A 20,152-nucleotide genomic window follows, 5' to 3' on the forward strand; every position below is an offset into this window, starting at 1 on the left:
GCGCCTGTCACCCTGAGACATGAGTTGACAAGTCCCATGTGCGTTTAATTTCACCAGCACCCTTACCCTTCTAAACTGGAATGCAGTAATGCTCACATTATATTGTCCCATTCAAATGGTGCAAATGGTGCAATTGTAAATGATGTTGGGAAGCAATAGTCCGTTTACTTCTTCACCCTACACCATTAGGTCAAAAAGTCATTACATATATATGCATACAACTATGTATCAAATATTCAGTGAAACCTGCAGAGTTAAATCAAAGTCACAATATTACATGATGATAAGATAAACTCTTAAGGATTTCAAACAGGTTGAAAGAGGAGCGCAATAAAAACTACGATGAAAAAAAAATGCTGTCACTTCTTTACGGACTTGGACAGCTGTACACTCTATCTCAGCCTGCTCACGAAAACGAAACCATCGATCCAGCTGAACTCCATCGAGTTCTTGGGGAATACAATGTGAATGAACTTATGAAAAGTGTAAGTTAAATGTGGGCTGTTTTATGTTTAAGAATACAAATTACTTGTTATAATTATTTAAAAATTGGATTACATTATTAAATTTCAAATAAATTAATGCCAAAGTGAAGTACGGAAAACAATGATTATCTATCACAAGAAAATCAAGTACATTTTGTACGGTAGGTATATTATTTTAATTATTTACAATATTTGTAAATTTTATCTTTACAGATATAGTTGATTTTCTTGTGACATAATCGTTGTTTTCCGCAGCTTCATTATGGCATTAATTTATTTGAAATTTAATAATGACAAAATTTGTAAATGCCTGATAAGTTCGCAATTTAAGAATATAAATCGAATTTAAAAGCAAGTAAAACTTGCAAATAAATAAAAATTATGGCTTTTGCATAGGGTGAAACTTGTGTTTTGAAGCTCTTTGACTCTTTGATTACTTGTCATTTCCCCATCTGCATTTGAACACGATGACGCACTGGGCCTAAAGGTTACGGTCCACATATAATATAAATAAGCTATCAAAACGGCTCAGCTCTGCAATGTACGCGATAAAGAACAAACGAACAAAAACTTTCAGACGTCGAAACAGCTAGATTGGTTTACTTCAGCTACTTTCACAGTTTAATGACATACGGCATTTTGCTTTGGGGCAATGCCGCCGATATTAATAGAATTTATCCTGCAGAAACGTGCGGTTAAGGCAATTTACAATCTGGGCCCCAGAGTGTCTATGAGAGACAAGCTTAAAGAGATTAACATTCTTACACTAACGTCACATTACATTTATGAAAATGTGATTTATGTTAAGAAAAATAATTTTTTTTTTAAGAGAAATAGTGACAGACATAACATTAATACGAGCAATAAAAATAAACTAGCTGTGAGACAGTCGTCTTCATAAAGTCTCAAAATCATTTAAGGGGCAATGTATACGCTTCTATAATAAAATTCCGATTGATATTCAAAATTTGCCATTTACGAGGCTTAAAACTGTTGTGAAACAAAAACTTTATACTAAAGGTTATTATATAACTTCTGCGTTTAGCTCTTTTAGGTATTTGTAAGATGTTTAAATGAAATATTGTAATGATAAATTTATTCAAATGTATATTTACAAAGAGCAATGCCTAGCGTTTCTTGCTCATTCTTCTCAGGGAAATCTGCCTTACGAATGAGCAGCTGAGTTTAATCAGTATGATGATTTCATATGTATTTTGCTTACCTATGAAATAAATATTATTTGGCTTTCACTTTACTTTGACTTTGAATCGTGAATTGATATGATGGTCACAAATGCATATAATAACATTTGTTTTCGGCAAGTTGTTAATTGAAATTTAAGACCATCTCGCAGTACACTTGGAAAGTTATTTTGGCCTTCCCTCATATTTATGTTTATTTTTCGACGATCGTTTTAGTAGTAGGTACCAATTATATAATATTTTCAGTTAACACCTCATTGTGAAGATATCCTATTAAGATGTGTGTGGAACGAACAACCGAAAAATTGTTCAGACTTATTAGATTTTCGCCTTACTGCAAATGGATACTGCTGCACCTTCAATTACCTTCGAGAATCCGATACGTTTGAAGAGTATGTTTCTTATGATATTTTTAATCGATTTTAAATAATCTCAGTACAGAGTACTAAAAAAACCGACCTCAAAAGTACGTGGAATTACATATAATTACCAAGTTTTATTGAAATCAGTTACCGAAAAGTGCGCAAACCCGGATTCATCCCCTAGTTCGCCACTGTACGGGACTTGACACAGGAGATAATAAAAATCGGTTCTCACTACTCAAAGCTTAAAGTATATTGAGAGAAAAACGCCTTGAGTTGGAGAATTGCAAAATCAACCATTAAAATAATTGCTCCTTATAATAAAATTTAGGCGCTATTTATAAAAATCAATCTTTATGCGTGAACAGCCCCCCTTAGAGGTAGATGATTTTTTTCAAAATTAAATGGGATCACTATGCAGGTACCCTCTTTCCGACAAAAAAGAATCAAGAAAATCGGTTCACAAATACGGGAGTTATCGCGAAACATACATAAAAAAAGTCGAATTGAGACCTCCTCCTTTTTTGAAGTCGGTTAAGAAAGGAAGAGGTTTTAAATTCGACTGTATTCTATTGTCTTTTTTGTGTGTGCATGTTACGCGATTACTCCGACATTTGTAAACTGATTTTCATGATTCTTTTTTTATGGAAAGAGGGTACCGCCATACCTTTTTTTTTTTTAAAAAAAAAAAGGTATGGCGGTACCCTCTTTCCATAAAACCGCCATACCTACCACGGAATAATTTATGTGGTCTGTGATACCTACCTAGTACCTCGATAATGGTTCCATTCAAATTTGAAAAAAACGTTTCACCTCGAGGTGGCCAATTAGACCATGAATCCGGCTAATCGGATTTCCATCCCTTTCCGTTAAACTTGGCAAATAGAAGACTCCACAATCTTTTGAGGACGTTTCTTTGTAAAAAAAAATATAATTACTTATTGAGTAATTAACTTCTGTGCGACATTTATTTCTCTGGTATACTGAATCTCTGAGCTGTTAAAAGTAAATACATAAATATGAACGTAATGTCGAGTTCTTAGGTTGTCCCGATTGTTACACATAGGAAATGAAACTATTTTTCCTGATTTAAATCACGTGTATTTGTTTTGTCACGTTTCGGACCCGTTGCAGGTCCCATTGTCACGATTGACGTCAACCGTGACCATTGGACCTGTAGAGGGCCCGAAACGTACAATAACTTTTTAATTTTATTTTCAGCGGAAATAGTAGATCACGAAATATTGACATGTATAAATATGGGAATAAGTCCAATTACGATTACGATCAAGGATTGAAAGTGTTACTTCTATTGAATGAAAGTGATGATTTCTTCTATAATGTGCCGTTAGAGGGCGCTCAGGTAATAATTTCCAGTTCTAAAACATCTTAAATGTACCGTTATCCTACCTATAAAAGATCAACCCGCTCTGTAATAACATATCATTATTTATATCTCAATTAGTTTATTAAATGTTTCTTGAGTTTTCACAATTATTTGGATTTTTATCGTTCGTTACAATTTAGTCTATGTTATAGTTGTCGTTTTTTGTATGTTTCAGTTACAATTTTCTGATGCCTACGATTTCCCAGACGCTCCCAGTGGAAGTTTTGCTATGCAAATGATTAGTCCGAACGTTCAGGTATGTTTAGCTATAGTTTGTAAATTTTTACACCTAAATAGAACAGCCTACGCCTTAAAAGAAAAACAATATTTTAACTATCTTTAAGTACGAGGGAATTTTGCCTACTTATGGATTGATATATTGTCATACCAGTATTGCGGATTGGTATCTCGATTATCCGAGTATAAATATGAAATAGAAATGACATTGTGAACAATTTTAAATTTGTAATTAACTTTTATCGAATGTCAGGATGTTTTACCACTATGATATGCAATTACTTTTTTGTAAAATTACTCCACTAGTTTGTTATAATTATTAAACAAAGATCGTAACACTTAGAAAAAATTCACTTCGATCCGGCTGAATACGAACTAAAGTCTCTTAGCAAACCGTATCAGACGCTGTGTCAAAGCCACGGAACGAACCAACGGACCTCACGAATTCTTCCATGTGGTCGTTGCAGATCTTTGTTTTGGTTTTTAAGGATTTTTATAACCACGTCTAATACTTGATTTTTTAAAAACAACAATTGAACGTTTGAATACTGCCTCTATGATGAATAGCGCGTGTAACGACCTGCACACTGCGACGACAATATACCGCGAGAATGTATGTTTGTGTGGAGTTGAATTAATTGTTTTATTATACTATGTCCGTATTTATGGTCGTTACTTTTAGATGGATGTAATGGTAGCTGCTAGTTTCACAGAAGCATCTCGTGATATCCAACATGTTTCTGTGAAAATGAGGCAATGCCTTTTCTACGACGAGTCTCCCTATCTTCCATTCTACACTTCTAGCGACTGCATGCTTAAGTGCAGGATGCTCTTTATGCTGGAAAAATGCAATTGCACTCCTTTTAACATGCCAAAGATTTTGAATACTAAAACATGTGACATGAGTGATATATTGTGTCTTAGGACTTATTATGGTGAGTTGATAAATAATTTTTATAAAATGACTTTTTTATGATACCAATTGACGGAACGAAGAAGTCGTGCGCCTGGTGGTAAGCGACACACCTGTCGGTAACAGTTGCAGTGCCGCTCAGAGCTTTGAATCGTAACGATCTAACCACTGCCACTGCACCGTCACCCTGCGACATACGTTGATAACTCTGTGGTTTGTAATTTTACCAGCACCCTACCGGAACGCAGTGCTTGGCGGCGGAAATAGATACGGTGGCAGTACTTTCCTGGAATAACCTTTTCAGAAGGAGCTCTACTGCTATTAAATTGCAATAGTAAACTTTGTCATTAGAAGCGTATTTTCAGTTTGATACGACTTGTTTAGTCTCCTAGTGTACGGTTACACCGGTAGTTACGGGAAAACAAGATTTTTGAGTAGCAACCACGAAATGGAAACGTGTGTAGAACAATTCCCTTTAACTCTGTACTCATCTACTTGGTGAAGTCTGACGGGTGGAACCTGAATAATATATCAACTTAGTATACTTAAAACACAACACTAACATTGTAAAAATTCCCGAAAGTATTTTTTTTAAATCAAATTACATTTTTCTCTAACAGCCCAATCTATAAGCACCAGGCCGACAGATGTAGAAAATGTACCTAAGGAGTTGGAGTTAGACTTGGTGAATGGAGGGATTTCCTGTCCAATGTGCTACCCCACTTGTTCAAAAACTACCTACAATTATGATTTCTCCAACGTCAATATTTACCCAGACCAACTTAACTCGTTTGCTGAGATAGATGATTGGCTGTAAGTTTGAAAACATTAAATAGTATCTACTTTTTAACCGATCTTGTTTTTTTTGTGTGTGTTACGCGATAACTCTTTATGATAACTCTTTTGATGATTCTTTTTTGTTGGAAAGAGGATACCTCAGTAGTGATCCCATTTAAATTTTTAGAAAATATTCCACCTCTAAGGGTAGCATACTAGGGGATGAATCCGGTCTCGAGCACTTTCCGGTAACCTATTCCAATAAAACTTGGCAAATAGATGTATGTAATTCCGCGCAATTTTGAGGTCGGTTTTTTTAGTACTCTGTAATGAGATTATTTGGATTCCAATTTGTTGACGTGCAAATTTTGACATCAATTCCAGAACTTGAAATAGGTAGGTAGTCAAACAATATAAACACTGCGATGTGCTCTACTTACCCAATGTTCATCTCTACCTATACCTAACGCATCTGCCGTTTGGGAAACATACTACCTCAAAATAAGGACAAAACAAGTGTTTTACAATTCGTTTATTCGGACCAATACAAATTATTTAGACATATAAATATATAAAAAAGTGTACAGTGTTTCATCGACGTATCTCAAAAGACCTAAACGCACAATTGGGTATCTTGGTCTCGTTCTTAAACGATGCTTTCTCGATCTTTGACTTAGGGCTTCCAATTTTTTGGAGCCAGATTTTCATGTCTTCGATGGCGGTTGGATTACCCTGCATTTGCCCCACGACAGTGCCTTGAGCAGTGTTCATCACCCATCCCTTCAGACCCAATTCGGAAGCACGCCTCTGGGTATGCTTCCTGAAAAACACACCCTGCACTTTCCCAAAAACTTCAAAATCCGATGAAACAAGACCCGTTTTCTTGGTTTGTTGGTTAGTCATATTACTCATGGTGAATGTACTAAAATATTAACAGTTTGACAGAAAAATTTTAGGCTATCAACTTTTGACATTCATTTTGTCATGTAGCACTTGTTTATTTTCGTTGTTTAGGAAACGAATGCATCACATCAATAATATGCCTGCGTTTATTGAAAAGAAAAGGTTGTCATGGAGGTAACAAATCTACTTTGTTCCATAGGGGAGGTGGATTCGAATTTTGTTTAGTCTGTGTGAATACATGTTTCCCAGAAAATACTTTACGGTTTGTGGTAGAGAAACTGTTCTTTTAACCAGCACATATTTACATTAAAATTAGATACGAAACCTTACTGGTTGAAATATTTAAAATCGAGTAATAGATAGCTGAATACTTTGTTGTAGCCGAGGCGCGAATTTTACTGGGACCTCCATTCTACATGTCAAGCATGGAAAGGGAACAGCCGAATGCTACGGGTTGCACGTTATTATGAAATGGTTCGATTTAATCAGTAAGTTTTCAATCGATTTTGTCTGTATATGGTAATGTAATAAATAATAAGTGCTAAGAGAAAAGTTCCTGCTGTGACCATTTACCACAGCCAGTTAAAAGTGGGTTTCCCAAATTTCGTACCTTTTTGAACCTGTGCTGAGTCGTACTCATGCTTGATGAATGCCAAATTCGGACCTTGTTCCACCTTTCATTAAATCTTATTCTAATAATTGTTCAGGATACTTACATAATACGTTCACTTTCGTTCGATACGTTCTTTTTTCAAAAGTGTTGAGATCTATCGAATATATAAAACACGGTATTTTAGTTAATAATATAAAATTTAATACAGTGTAAAGAAAATAAGGAATATTAATGACTCTGCAAAGGATATTTCATATAAATATTCAATACATAAAATTTTATCCTTTGACTTTCTCGTAAACAGATGTAGAAGAGGTGTCAAGCGCGTAATACCGTAAACCTAAAAATGATGACTAAATTTTGTACAGTGTTAAATCAATATTAAAATGTGTAATTATTAACAGGTAACATTGGATCAACTTGCGGCTTTGTGACCGGCTTCAGCTTCGTTTCTCTACTGGAGTTTTTATATTTTTACTCTATAAAGTTGATCAGGGATATTCAATTGCGCCGCTCTCAGGAACGAAAACAAACACATGTTAACGTCGAGCCACAAGAACATTCTATGCCTGCGCACTTTGCGCCTATTACAAGATACAGATCGATATATTGGAACGAATTTGCAAGCTCACGATTTGGACATACTCATGCGTCTATTAAATAAACTAGTACAGTATTTATATTATGTTCAATTAATTATCAGTAACCAGGGTTCGAAGTGATAATTTGAATTCATCACGATAATTATCTTGATAAATAAACTTTGATAATTTATCTTGATATTTAAAAAAATAATTGAAACAACAAATGCTATAGCATTGTCATGTGTCATGGGTTTGTAACAGAGACTTATCCAAACTTATCAAATATCAGTTTCAAAGAAGTCACAAACCAAGTCCTTGTTGTCTGAGTATTCATCGTGTTTATTTAGTTTTCTCACTGTCATTTTTAACCAAAAATTAAAGAAACAATGCTATGAATTAGGATGGATAATCATCGGATATATATCGGATAGGTATCAGATAATTATTATATAATTATCAAAGAACATCAATACTTATCTTGATAATTTCAAACCCTGTCTATAACTAATTTATGAAAAATTAGCACGATTTATAGATCGTAGATGCTAACTGCATTGTAAATTATGATTTTTTTATATTAGCGGGTAACATTTAGACTATAAGGTGTGTATCTTACACAATAGGCGCCTTGACGTCTACTTGCGGACACCAGCACGTTATAAGGTTATATTTTACAGGGTTATAGTATATTACATTATAAGGTTAAGTTGATTCGGAACGGAATTGCCGTTTCTTATCGATGTATATATATTATATATACAGGGTGATTGGTAACTCGATACATTCCTTTTAACGGGTGAAAGTAGACATAATTTGAAGCAAATTAAATCAAGTTATACCCTGTCCAAAAATTAGTAGTTTCGAAGATATTGAAGATTTAAAGTTTTTTAAAAAAAATCCCGATTCTCTGCTTTGTTATTTTTTTGGAATTTTATTTCTGTCCGTTTCTGGTTTGTTTTCATTTTATCTAGTAGTTATTTAATTGAAGTTATTGTTTAATAGCAATAGAGTACGAAATAACTGTTAAATTTGCCATAGTGGTTCAAAAATGATGAGAACTACCGAAAAAGAAACAACAATTTATTTATTAAAAGGAGTGCCTTGTAAAAAAAATTATATGGAACGATGTGTACAAATTGCTTAAATTACTTCTTTGTACTGTTACCTATTCAAAACAGTAAAAATGTTAACTACAATGTTAATTTTTCTAATACAAAAGTGATGAAAATCAAGAACAAATTGCGAGTTCACTACACTTGATTTTATGGTAAAATAAGTTTTAGAGGGAAAATGTTAAAGAAATGTTGACACTTGACAATCTGTAACGTTTATTACCTTAAAGTACAAACTCTTAACTAAGTTATTCTAAATTTTATACATTTATTGTAAGTCCTGCTCAAAATGGGAACCTCGGTTCCTAATACACGCTCTTAGTCTTCTGCGTACTTCACTTGTCGTTACCCGCGATGTTATAATTGTTCTTATTTGTTCAGCTGCGTCAATTATTCTCTGTCTCAGCTCATCTAATGAATTTACGGGCGTTTCATACACCAAACTTTTCATATGCCCCCATAATTAAAAATCGCACGGTGTCAAATCTGGGCACCGTGCTGGCCAAGGAATCGACCCGCCTCGACCAATCCAACGGCCTGGATAATTCGTGTCCAGCCATTGTCGCACACCTAGGCGGAAGTGAGCTGGGCAGCCATCATGCTGGTAAATCAGATTTAAAAATGTTCTAATGGGTACATCTTCTAACAATACAGACAAATTATCCCTCAAGAAATTTTCGTACATCTCTCCATTTAAATGGTCAGGGAAAAAGTAAGGCTCGATTAAATGTCTGCCAATGATTCCCATCCAGAAGTTAAGGGAAAACCTTCTCTGGTGGGAAGCTTCTTTTTTTTTTCGTGTGTTTTCACGTCTCGGGTTCCAAAAATGTGCATTGTGGAAATTTGTGATTCCGTCGCGATCAAACTTGGTCCGTCTGTCCATAATATTCTTGACAAAAAATTTGGGTCTTCCAGATCGGCATTAATCATGAAACGGCAATAATCTAACCTTCTAACTGGATCTCCTTCCTCCTATCCTTGCACAGGAATGTAATGGTACGGGTACAGGCCAGCGGTATGAACAGTGAACCACACTTTCCATTGTGCTGTGCCAAGTAGCCTGGCTACAATCTTAGTAGAAGTGGTAGGGTCTCTTCTAAAAGCCTCTAATATTTCCTCTTCTTCCACTGGAACAAAACGTGTAGGCCTGCCACAATTTCTACGCGTTCGAGTGTTGTCGATGCCGTCCCGCCTCAAACGCGTGTACGTGACAGAAAACACTCTCTCGTTTGGTACACGACGATTAGGGTAGCGCCGCATGTACTCCCTTCGTGCCGCAGCAGCATTACCATCACAAAAACCGTAACAGAACACAATATCCGCGTGTTCTTCGTTCGTAGACTCAGACATTTTATCACTGACGTAACCAAAAAAACTTCGAAAAGTAGAATGCAACGACACGTCCGTACTCAAGAATAGTTGAAGCCAACTAAACTAAAATAATATTAAATGGTTTTTGAATACTTTACAAAGGTCCCGATTGATGCCGAGGCTAAACAAAAGAATTTAGATACATCAGCTCCAGGTGAACTGTTAACAGAGAGCAGTTGGGTTCGTATTTTTAAGAAACGCTCGTCCGACCCACAATTGTATTGTTCCACAAACTTGTAACTTATCTCTTATTTAGTACAACATATGTACTTTTTGAATAAGTAACAATATACAAAGAAGTAATTTAAGTAATTTGTACACATCGTTCCATATAATTTTTTTACAAGGCACTCCTTTTAATAAATAAATTGTTGTTTTTTTTTCGGTAGTTCTCATCATTTTTGAACCATAATGGCAAATTTAACAGTTATTTCGTACTCTATTGCTATTAAAGAATAACTTTAATTCAATAACTACTAGATAAAATGAAAACAAACCAGAAACGGACAGAAATAAAATTAAAAAAAAAATTAGAAAACTGAGAATCGGGATTATTTAAAAAAAATTTAAATCTTCAATATCTTCGAAACTACTAATTTTCGGACAGGGTATAACTTGACTTAATTTGCTTCAAATTAGGTCTACTTTCACCCCTTAAAAGGAATGTATCGAGTTACCAATCACCCTATATATATGTATATATATTTTTAAAAATCCAAGTACATAATTAAGCATATGGCGTGGTTCTCATATAGATTAGTATCTCTATAAAACTTTGTGCTGTATTTCATTAATTATCCAATTGTATGCTATTATGACTATTGTGAACCTTCAAAATAATGCGTAACGACGCACGAAATAATGTAGTAAAAACTCAGTGTCAACATTTGTTTATTTTATTCTATTGTAACTTCATGATGTGGTACGATTAAAATGGACACTAAAGAGTCTGCTAAAAGATATTTCGAAATATGGGCTACGGGGATTAAGAAGTTTCCCGACACAACATCGATTCATGGCTTCAGATTCGTTGCCGATTCTAAAAGACATTGGTTCGAAAGGCAAGTACATATATATATATACTTTTTTTTATTAAAAATATAAGTGCGCATTTGTCCTCCATCTCATGAGGTCGGCTATAAAGAATGGACACTTAAATAATACCTATTCACTCTCGCCTTGAAAAGAGCAAGTCACAGAGCAAGTCTGAACACCTACCTACTTACAAATGAATTATCATGCGCCCGACGAAATATATCTTTAATCACGTTTTTGATATTTGCGTACTTTGTTGACTTTAATTCTAGTGAGTAAAGAGAAGATTTAGTAACAAAGATAGAGAAAGGGATGCTTAAATGATTAGAACATAGAAAGAAAATGAATAAAAGAAGATTGACTCCAAAGAAAGATCTGATCAAGAGTACTCTTAATCGACGAGATACGAAAGCAGTGATTGCAAGCGTTGATTGGTCGAAAGAGGTGTGTCAGGATATAAGCAAGTGGAAGGCTGTTACCTCCGCCTACCAATATGGGAAAAGGGTGTCAAGTATACCGCACTTTTAATACAATAGTGTATTTACTCAAAAAGTCTATATTTTCCAGAATCGATGAATCGGTTCTCATATTCACATTGACAAGCAAAGTTACTTAGCCATGGTCAGCAGCTGTATTTTAAATATGGCCACGTGTGTGTCCATAATACTATAAAAAAAAATGTTGTGCCGCTCTGACAAAGCAAGTTGTGTAGGTCTTGGGTCGGATTCCCAGTCCAGGGCTTCTGGATAGCCTCCGTGGATTTTGTTTTGTTTCTCCGGTACTTAAAGTACCTACAGGAAATTCTTTAATTGTAGGTACTCAATATCCGATATATTAACTGTTGTAAACATTGTTCTCATTTCCAGATTATTCTGGTGTGTATTAGTAGCGTTATCCTGGTATGGTTCAGCTCTGCTGATTGCTGCCCAGTATGATGCTTTTCAGAACAATCCGATTTCTTTCGTCGTGGAAACAACGTATAAAGACTGGAATACTGACTTCCCGTCGGTCTCCGTCTGCGAGAATGATAACTCGAAACGTATTGAAGAAGTGTCTGATAGGTAAATTACACATGACCTTTCTGTTTTAAAAAATATGGCTCATATACTAGGTGTTTATTTATTTTATTTAGAAAACTATACATTACATAATGTAACATTTAAGCTTAAAAAGTAAGTGCGTCTGCACTTAAAGAACATCATATATCCAATGGCAATATATAAGAAAATTTAAAAAAAAATTATAACATAACAAAAAGCAGTTATTTGTGTCCATGTATACATACATATAACTAATAATTCTATATAATAAGATGAAACTTTAGAGAAAATAAAAATATATAGGTATCAGGTAGTAACAGTACAGCTCCTTGTGCATAAGTTCGTCCAGGTTAGTACCGCCACGCTAATTCTATATATCAGCTATTTCTGCTGCCATTATTCTAAGGTTTGTTGCGATTGCTACACACTGGAAATAATACTATTTTTATTTCCGATATCCGCGTATATTTGTTTCTGACTGAAAGTCGACCGTGATTCGAAATATTGGTTTCTTCCTTAGATTTTTGCGATTTAAAGCCCCGAGTTGCACAATGACGGGCGGGTCGTTTACTACCAGACACACGGCTTGTTCATCCCGTCATGCGTCACTTGGTACAACAAAATATATATATATTATTCTCTCTTACAGTTTATGGGGAGAACACGACTTCAATATAGAGGAGGTTTTGAAAGAGCTGGCTTATTTCAAAGGGATTACATACTACACATCAGAATTTTGTGGTTTTGAAAATCCTTTGCCTGATTGTATTAAGAGCAATCTCAGCTACTACGCTAGTTTGGTAATACAAATATCAGTTGTGTGAATGGATTATTTAAGCAATAAAATTACAAATTTTGTCATAGATAATTCTTTCACATTAACACCTCCCTATGATAATGCAAATAAGCAAGTTATGTTGCTAGAGAAACAGAATTTCGTCGCCTTACTTTCTCAGACTCGTATCTTAAAGCACAAAGAAACTGAAATGCTAAAAATGGATTGTATATACAAATGTTGCAAGCAAATTTCACGTCACATTTCCTTCATATTCAACAACTGGCGTCTACTTATTCTTCAAGTAATGCATCCAAATTAACATCCTTGATAAGAAATTTAAAATAAATAGAAAGTTTTGCCATCTTCTGAAGAATCACGCTTTGTAAGATACGAGTTTGAGAAAGTAAGGCTTCGATTTGCCAATTCGGATGCTTTTATACCTAAAGTTCATCTTCTCCCGTGAACGTACTCCGTACCGGGATAACGTGACATGATGTAGTTTTTTTTTAACACAAGATGTTGGCTCACTACAATTTTAAGTGGTGACCAGGAATATGATAACTGGATCTCAGTATAGTGAACAACTAGAAGTGTCCAATTAAAACTTAAACGATGGTTTCGTTAAAAATCGTTGAAACAACAAAATATTTTTCTAAATGTCTGAAGTATTTACACTTTTTAACCGACTTCAAAAAAGGAGGAGGTTCTCAATTCGACTATATGTTTTTTTTGTATGTATGTTACGCGATAACTCCGGTATTTGTGAACCGATTTTCATGATTCTTTTTTGTTGGAAAGAAGGTATCTGCATAGTGGTCCCATTAATTTTAAAGAAAATCATCCACCTCTAAGGGTGGCTGTTCACGCATGAAGATTCATTTTTATAAAGAGCGCCTAAATTTTATTATAAGCAGCAATTAATTTAATGGTTGATTTTGCCATTCTCCAGTTCAAGGCGTATTTCTCTCAATATACTTTGAGAAGTGAGAACCGATTTTTATTATATTTTAGTGGCGAACTAGGGGATGAATCCGGGTTTGCGCACTACCCGGTAACCGATTTCAATAAAACATGGTGATTTTATGTAGTTCCACGTACTTTTGAGGTCGGTTTTTTAGTACTCTGTACTGAAATTATCACTTCTTCTCATCGTATCACATACGTATCTGCACTATAAAGTAGCCTTCGATACGATAAGAAGAATGCTTGGAATCGTGCTCAAAGGAGTTGCCAATCAGCATAAGCTACTCACCGATTGTTGCTCGGGGTGCTCCGGACGTACCTACAGAGAAGGACTGGTGCGTCGCGCGGGTAGGCTCCTTTCATGCACGCCACTTCATACATATGATCAAAGTCAATTTAAACATCACAGGAAATTAGAAATAAGATTATAAATGTCTATATGCCTACAATTTTACACTAAATAATTTCGTCTATCGCGGTGTTGCAGGATTTTTTCGATAGAAAAAAGTATTTCATATTAGCGAGAGACGAAAATATATGTAGGTAAATAAGCATTCATGATGATGATGAAGCATTCGTTTATCCGACCCATATCCGACCACTATTTAAATCCAGGAAAACACTTCAATGCGTTTTAGTAATATGTTTTGTTTATTAGTTATCTCTTTGACATTCTAATTTCCAGGTCCGAAGTCCTTGCGAAGAGACACTTTTGAATTGTTCGTGGAACGGTGAACCTTTCGAATGTTGTTCATATTTCAGACCTCTGGAAACGGAATTAGGGACATGTTTCGCTATAAATACAATCCAAGGAAGGTAGGTTTTTTTTTTGCCTCATGAGGTATTTCAACGCGAGCCTACATTTTATGAGGTGAGGTGTGCGCGCTTTTTAATTAATATGAATAAAATAAGAACAGGCGAAGAATTTGCAACAGATCTGACATCGACAAGCGGCCGATAATCACATTAACATTCTTCCATTTAACGTTACAGTACATTTATGAAAATAATATATAATATATATATTATTACATATTATATATTATTATTAACTATTTTTGCCGCCAAGCAGTAACGTCAGCATTGCTGTGTTCCGGTTTTGAAGGATGAGGGTGCTGCCTGGTGAAATTATAGGCACATGGGACTGGGATGTCTCAGGGTGACGGGCGCAGTGGCAGTGCGCCTCTTTCATCTTTGCGTTTTAAAGAGCTGAGTGGCACTGCAACTGTTATGGACAGGCGTGTAGCTTACCATCAGGCGCATGACTTAATCGTCCCCTCAATTGATAGCATAAAAAAATAAACTAGCTGTTTGACGGTCGTCTTAATAAAGTCTCAAATTAATTTAAATATAAAGGGGCATTGTATACGCTTCTATAACAAGATTCCGATTGATATTCAAAATTTCCCGTTTACGGGGTTTAAAACTATTGTGAAACAAAAATTTTATACTAAACATTGACTTACAATTATATGGACGTCTGTCGGGTCCGCGATAAAAAGTGTCCGAACTTATAGGGCGTTAAAATCGTATACAGAGCGTCGTTCACGCTCTAGTCTTCGTTTGTTCGACTGACAGCGAAGCAAGCAAAATTAGACAGTACTGCGATGACATTACAATTTAAATTCAACGTTTTAGCTTTTTCATATTCCTTTACATGTCACTACGTTTAAATAGGTTGACTTGGGACATTTTTTTCGTGGTTTTTATTAGACCCGTCGTCCATTTATTTGTAAGTCAATGATACTAAAGGTTATTATACAACTTCTGTGTACTTGGATGACACCAATCCGTGGTATTGACCCGTTTAGCTCTTTCATGCATTCTCGATCATTTTTAAATTAAATATTGCAATATCATTACATGTATTAAAATGTATATTCACAAAGAGCAACCCCTAGAGTTTCTTGCTCTTCCTTCTCAGGGGAATCTGCCTTACGAATGAGCAGTAGAGCTTAATCAGTATGACAACTTCAAGTGTAATTTGCTTAATATCTCAATAACTTGGCACATTTTATTTATTTATTTATTTTTATTTTTATTTATTTATTTTAAACACTATACATATAAATTATGTGCAAAGTTATGTACATATTATATTCGTAAATAATTCGTTTGATATTTTTGTTTTGCCTGTTTTCAGGGTTTTATATAATCGGGTAAAGTCGTATAACAAATGAGCACATTCTTTAGACAATATCCTTCGGTGTATCGTACATTTTTGTACGACCGGTATTTAATAGTAAATACCCAAATAATTTGATCTAGCAAAACAGTTTTTCTTTGTTTGTTCTTGTTTTCACTGCTCTTGTGACTCGTCTTAAGTAATTTAAAAACCCTTGAACCAAAAATTTCAGAGACGCGAACGCCCCAAAATTACCAATGGTTAGTAACAGAACAACAGGTCCAGGAATGTTAAGGTTTCATGTCGATGCAACAGCTAATGTTTATGTATTGAACGAAGAAGAAGTACCTACGTTGACCACCATTGGATCTGATGTATTGAGTGTGGGACCCGAAGTATTTCATCGGTAAAAGGAAGCTTTAAATCGTTTTTTAAAATACTTAAATTTAGAAAAAGTCCAGCTTCAAATAAATGCACGTTGGAAATTTTACTTTTTCCTATTTATTCATAAAAGTATATAAAGTTACATAAGTAGGTAGATATCTGAATATGATATCAGTTTTATCATGTATAGTTGCATATCAATAATAATCTAATTCGGTAATTTATCATAATTTAACTGAACCCAAAATAAAGCATGAGGAAATATAGTTACGAAGAAAAATCACAAGCACCATTTGCTTTTACAGACGTTTCATCACGTTAAGAAATGTGGAGAATGATTACGGTGCACGTTTAATTTCTCCAGAGAAACGAAAGTGTCGATATACAGATGAGAACTCATTAAAAGTCTACCGGCATTATTCGTACACAGCTTGTACCGTTCAATGTAGGAAGGACGCTCAAATTAAACTATGTAATTGCACTAACTACTTCACTCCTAACGTGGCAGAGCACGAGAAATGTGACGTCAAAGGCATCATTTGTTTGAACGATCATCTCAATGAACTCTCTGTAAGTGGATTCTATAGACCTTTGGTCCCGTTCTTAAGAGCAGATAGAAACCTTAAATTTATTTTTTTAAATTCTGAAGTCTTATTATTATTTCAGGTGCTAAAAGCAAGTTGGTCGTTTCGACCAGGTTTATATTGCAACTGCCTGCCCTCGTGCACAGAAGCAGAGATATCAATAATGAAGGATTTCAAAGTGATAACAGGAGACCCATACGCTACGGTCCAGATAGAACTTGCTATGTTACCAAGTGAAAAATATAGGAGAAATGTAGTAAGAGGTGTTTTGGATTTAGTGGGTAAGAAAAGGTTCCGGATTGTATTGAATGTTACAATAATGCCATATTTGTTATATCTATACAGTTATATTTGTGGATTTGCAGTATCTACAGGTGGGACATGTGGCCTCTTTCTAGGAGTAAGCATCCTCAGTATTGTAGAACTTCTGTACATCCTCATAGTCCGACCATTCTGTGATATCTACAGTCAACGTGATGATGACCCATGGTTTAGAAAGTTTGAAAATAGGAAAATCGAAGATAGCAAGTTCGCTTCTAAATTGGACTGGCGATACCACAAAACCAACGATCATGATAATGACAGGCAATCCAAGCAACGCACTGAATTTGTCAATCGTTAGATATTCATGCACGTGGTTTGTTTACGAACGGACATTATTGCACCAATATACCATAGTTTCGATTGTTTCGGTACAGATTTGTATCTCACGCTATGAATTCTAATATAAGCTTCGCGTGTCACATAGAGTTTTGGGTATAGATATGACAAGATACTAGACAAGCCAGTTTAAAGAAGTTGTCTTAGATTTGAGGAAATATTCTCATTAATACGCGTCTTGCTTATAGAGTTCATGTTACTTTTGAATGCAATATCTTTCCACGATTTCATTAAATATGTTCATAACACTGATCTTGTAATCTTCATTTTCTTGCATCATTTTCTTAATGAACGAAGCTTTATCTTTCGAAAGAATTTCGTTAAATTGTACAGCGTCACAGAAAATACTTTTTGTAAGTTCGTCGTCAACCCAAAATTGTGGAATTAAACATGCACAAACGACTACACCCCAGAGTCTGTACTCTTCTGAAGTTGCCAAGAATTCTTCTTTTGGTAGGACGTCATTGATACGAACACTATTGTCGTTAAGTACTATTTTAAGTTGTTCGTAATAATAATTCAGAAACATTTTCATATTTTCTTCACGAAATTTAGGTTCCAAGTTACAATACAGAAGCAACATGACATCGGCAGCAGGAGGTTGACATTTGACTGCTTGAAAATCGACCAGCACACAATCATCTGGTTCATTCGTATCAGCTTTGTAATGAAAGAGGACATTGTTGACCCACAAATCACGATGACATATTACTTTTGTCCGTTTCGGTGAAGATTCACTGAGATTGCAAGCGGTATTCCAAATATCGGTCCAACGACTCTCAATTTCTTTCATAACTTTACTATCTGTGTGATATTTGGAATAAATCCTAACAGCTTCCAGTACTCCTGTCATACATTGTATGTACCAAGGATCTGTGCTGATGTAGGCGCCGTTATCTAAGTACTGTCCAAATTCATCATTTATACTAAAAGGCTTTCGAAGCTCTTTACTCTTTTTGATTTCAAAAATTATAGATGAACCGTGGAATCTGCTAAGAGTCTGTAAGGCCTGCAATGTGTGCGCGGTATCAAATCTTTGAAATTTGTTACGTAACGTATATTGCATTGCGTTTAGATCTTGGAATACCATTGCATCATTCAAAGTTGTAATTAATTCAGCACTCCATGGTTTTAGACCTTAAATAATAATAAAAAACATTTATACCGACGGTATATAGATTCAGTATGAAAATTCAGATTCAGTATTTATGGAAATAGAACTTACCGGGAACATACAAAGCCGTTTTAATTACCGAGTAAAAAGTCGATTCTTTTTCAAACAGATTCAACTCTTTGACTACTTTAGCTTTAGCTGCATTTGATCTTGACACTGCTTTAATAAAGAATGACAGAACTTGCTTTTGAGATTTCGACTTCACGACAACTTGTAACCTCCAATAGTCTGACAGAAATCCCAACATTTTGTTACTTGCATTTTTAACAACATAGTTGTAGGTTATATCATTGTTTGTAAATCCACTGCTCTTTAAAACATATTTGACATCTTCCTCAGTAACGTGATTTATATATTCTAAATTATCTTCATTTGTTGTAGTCATTTTAAGACAACAATCACAAAATGTCGGTGCTCGAAAAAATAAATAACTTGCCTGGTGAAATTATTCACAACGATTCTTTTTATACGACAGTTGTGGTTTGTTTTGCCTTACACACACAGTTAGATAGTATACGGTTTAATGACGTTATGTCGTCGTAAGATAAATGTAGGTACAGTACAAATATTTGATTTACGCTATCGTTCGTAATTAATTACACAGTTAGTTAATCTATGCTACAAATATAGAGTAACTTTTCCTTATTATATATTTTATTCAATATTTATTCCTATCTCTGGCGATGTTAAACAGAGAATAATTAATTTATTTTTAACTTTGCGCGGTTTAACGAGTCGACTACTAAATGGCTGCATACAACCAACATCAAAAATAATCTCAGTACGGACTATTAAAAAAACCGACCTCAAAAGTCGTTAGGAATGAGGTGGAGTATTTTCTTAAAATTTAAATGGGACCACTTCTGAGGTACCCTCTTCCCAATAAAAAAACAATCATAAAAATCGGTTAACAAATGCCACCGGAGTTATCGCGTAACATACATACGAAAAAAAACATACATCAGCAACACCAGGCGCTCACTACAAGGAAAAAACAACCTTCGGACACGCTCAGAGAAGTGAAAATAATGTTGCCCGCCTTGTGCAGTCGTACGGAACCGAATGCGCTAGGGTTGTAATTGTAATATAAATTAAATACTTGTTTGAGACTTTGAAATTACAATTATTTGTTTAGTATTAAGCAATAATATATAATATAGAGTTATATAATATAGTAATTTGAAATTATCATTACTTATTTAGTAGTGATGAGAGTACTGTTGCCTCTGAATTGGATGTCGACGGTTCGAATCTCGACTCGGCATGTAGGTACGTATCTCTAAGTTATGTGCATTTCTGAAAGTGTAGTAGCAATACCTCTCGCTAACGGCGAAGGAAAACATTGTGATGAAATCTGCACATTGAAGAAGGGTCAGAGCCTTTGGAAAACGTGTGAATCCCCAACCCGCATCGGGTTAGCGTGGCGGAATACGACCTAAACTCTCTCCTTAGAGGGAGATCTG

The 20,152-nt window shown here is 35.0% G+C and overlaps 3 protein-coding genes across 3 annotated transcripts; 1 reads left to right on the forward strand and 2 right to left on the reverse strand.

The window, feature by feature from the left end:
* Positions 1-5,892: 5,892 nt before the first annotated feature.
* On the reverse strand, positions 5,893-6,318 carry LOC113236007 (acylphosphatase-1-like). Its single transcript, XM_026471932.1, has one exon. The coding sequence runs from the start codon at positions 6,273-6,275 to the stop codon at positions 5,955-5,957; it is 321 nt and encodes a 106-aa protein (XP_026327717.1). The 5' UTR covers positions 6,276-6,318; the 3' UTR covers positions 5,893-5,954.
* A 4,561-nt stretch (positions 6,319-10,879) lies between these two features.
* On the forward strand, positions 10,880-17,511 carry LOC113235944 (sodium channel protein Nach-like). Its single transcript, XM_026471865.1, has 8 exons — positions 10,880-11,007; positions 11,848-12,042; positions 12,671-12,821; positions 14,448-14,578; positions 16,120-16,293; positions 16,577-16,841; positions 16,938-17,136; positions 17,221-17,511. The coding sequence occupies exons 1-8, from the start codon at positions 10,880-10,882 to the stop codon at positions 17,475-17,477; spliced, it is 1,500 nt and encodes a 499-aa protein (XP_026327650.1). The 3' UTR covers positions 17,478-17,511.
* Positions 17,403-19,692, reverse strand: LOC113235759. The gene is made up of 2 exons (XM_026471647.1): positions 18,741-19,692; positions 17,403-18,652 (listed from the first exon to the last, which is right to left on the reverse strand). The coding sequence occupies exons 1-2, from the start codon at positions 19,072-19,074 to the stop codon at positions 17,712-17,714; spliced, it is 1,275 nt and encodes a 424-aa protein (XP_026327432.1). The 5' UTR covers positions 19,075-19,692; the 3' UTR covers positions 17,403-17,711.
* Positions 19,693-20,152: the final 460 nt, after the last annotated feature.

Source organism: Hyposmocoma kahamanoa, unplaced genomic scaffold, assembly GCF_003589595.1.
Source record: "Hyposmocoma kahamanoa isolate Upper Pololo Valley unplaced genomic scaffold, ASM358959v1 88, whole genome shotgun sequence".
In the NCBI taxonomy this organism is placed as follows: domain Eukaryota; kingdom Metazoa; phylum Arthropoda; class Insecta; order Lepidoptera; family Cosmopterigidae; genus Hyposmocoma; species Hyposmocoma kahamanoa.

Bases quoted from the DNA above. Each gene is read 5' to 3' on its own strand.
- LOC113236007 (XM_026471932.1), bottom strand. From the start codon at position 6,275: ATGAGTAATATGACTAACCAACAAACCAAGAAAACGGGTCTTGTTTCA.
- LOC113235944 (XM_026471865.1), top strand. From the start codon at position 10,880: ATGGACACTAAAGAGTCTGCTAAAAGATATTTCGAAATATGGGCTACG. The intron at 12,043-12,670 runs GTAAATTACACA...TCTCTCTTACAG, and splicing joins ATTGAAGAAGTGTCTGATAG to TTTATGGGGAGAACACGACT. The intron at 17,137-17,220 runs GTAAGAAAAGGT...GTGGATTTGCAG, and splicing joins AGGTGTTTTGGATTTAGTGG to TATCTACAGGTGGGACATGT.
- LOC113235759 (XM_026471647.1), bottom strand. From the start codon at position 19,074: ATGACTACAACAAATGAAGATAATTTAGAATATATAAATCACGTTACT. The intron at 18,653-18,740 runs GTAAGTTCTATT...TTATTATTTAAG, and splicing joins AACGGCTTTGTATGTTCCCG to GTCTAAAACCATGGAGTGCT.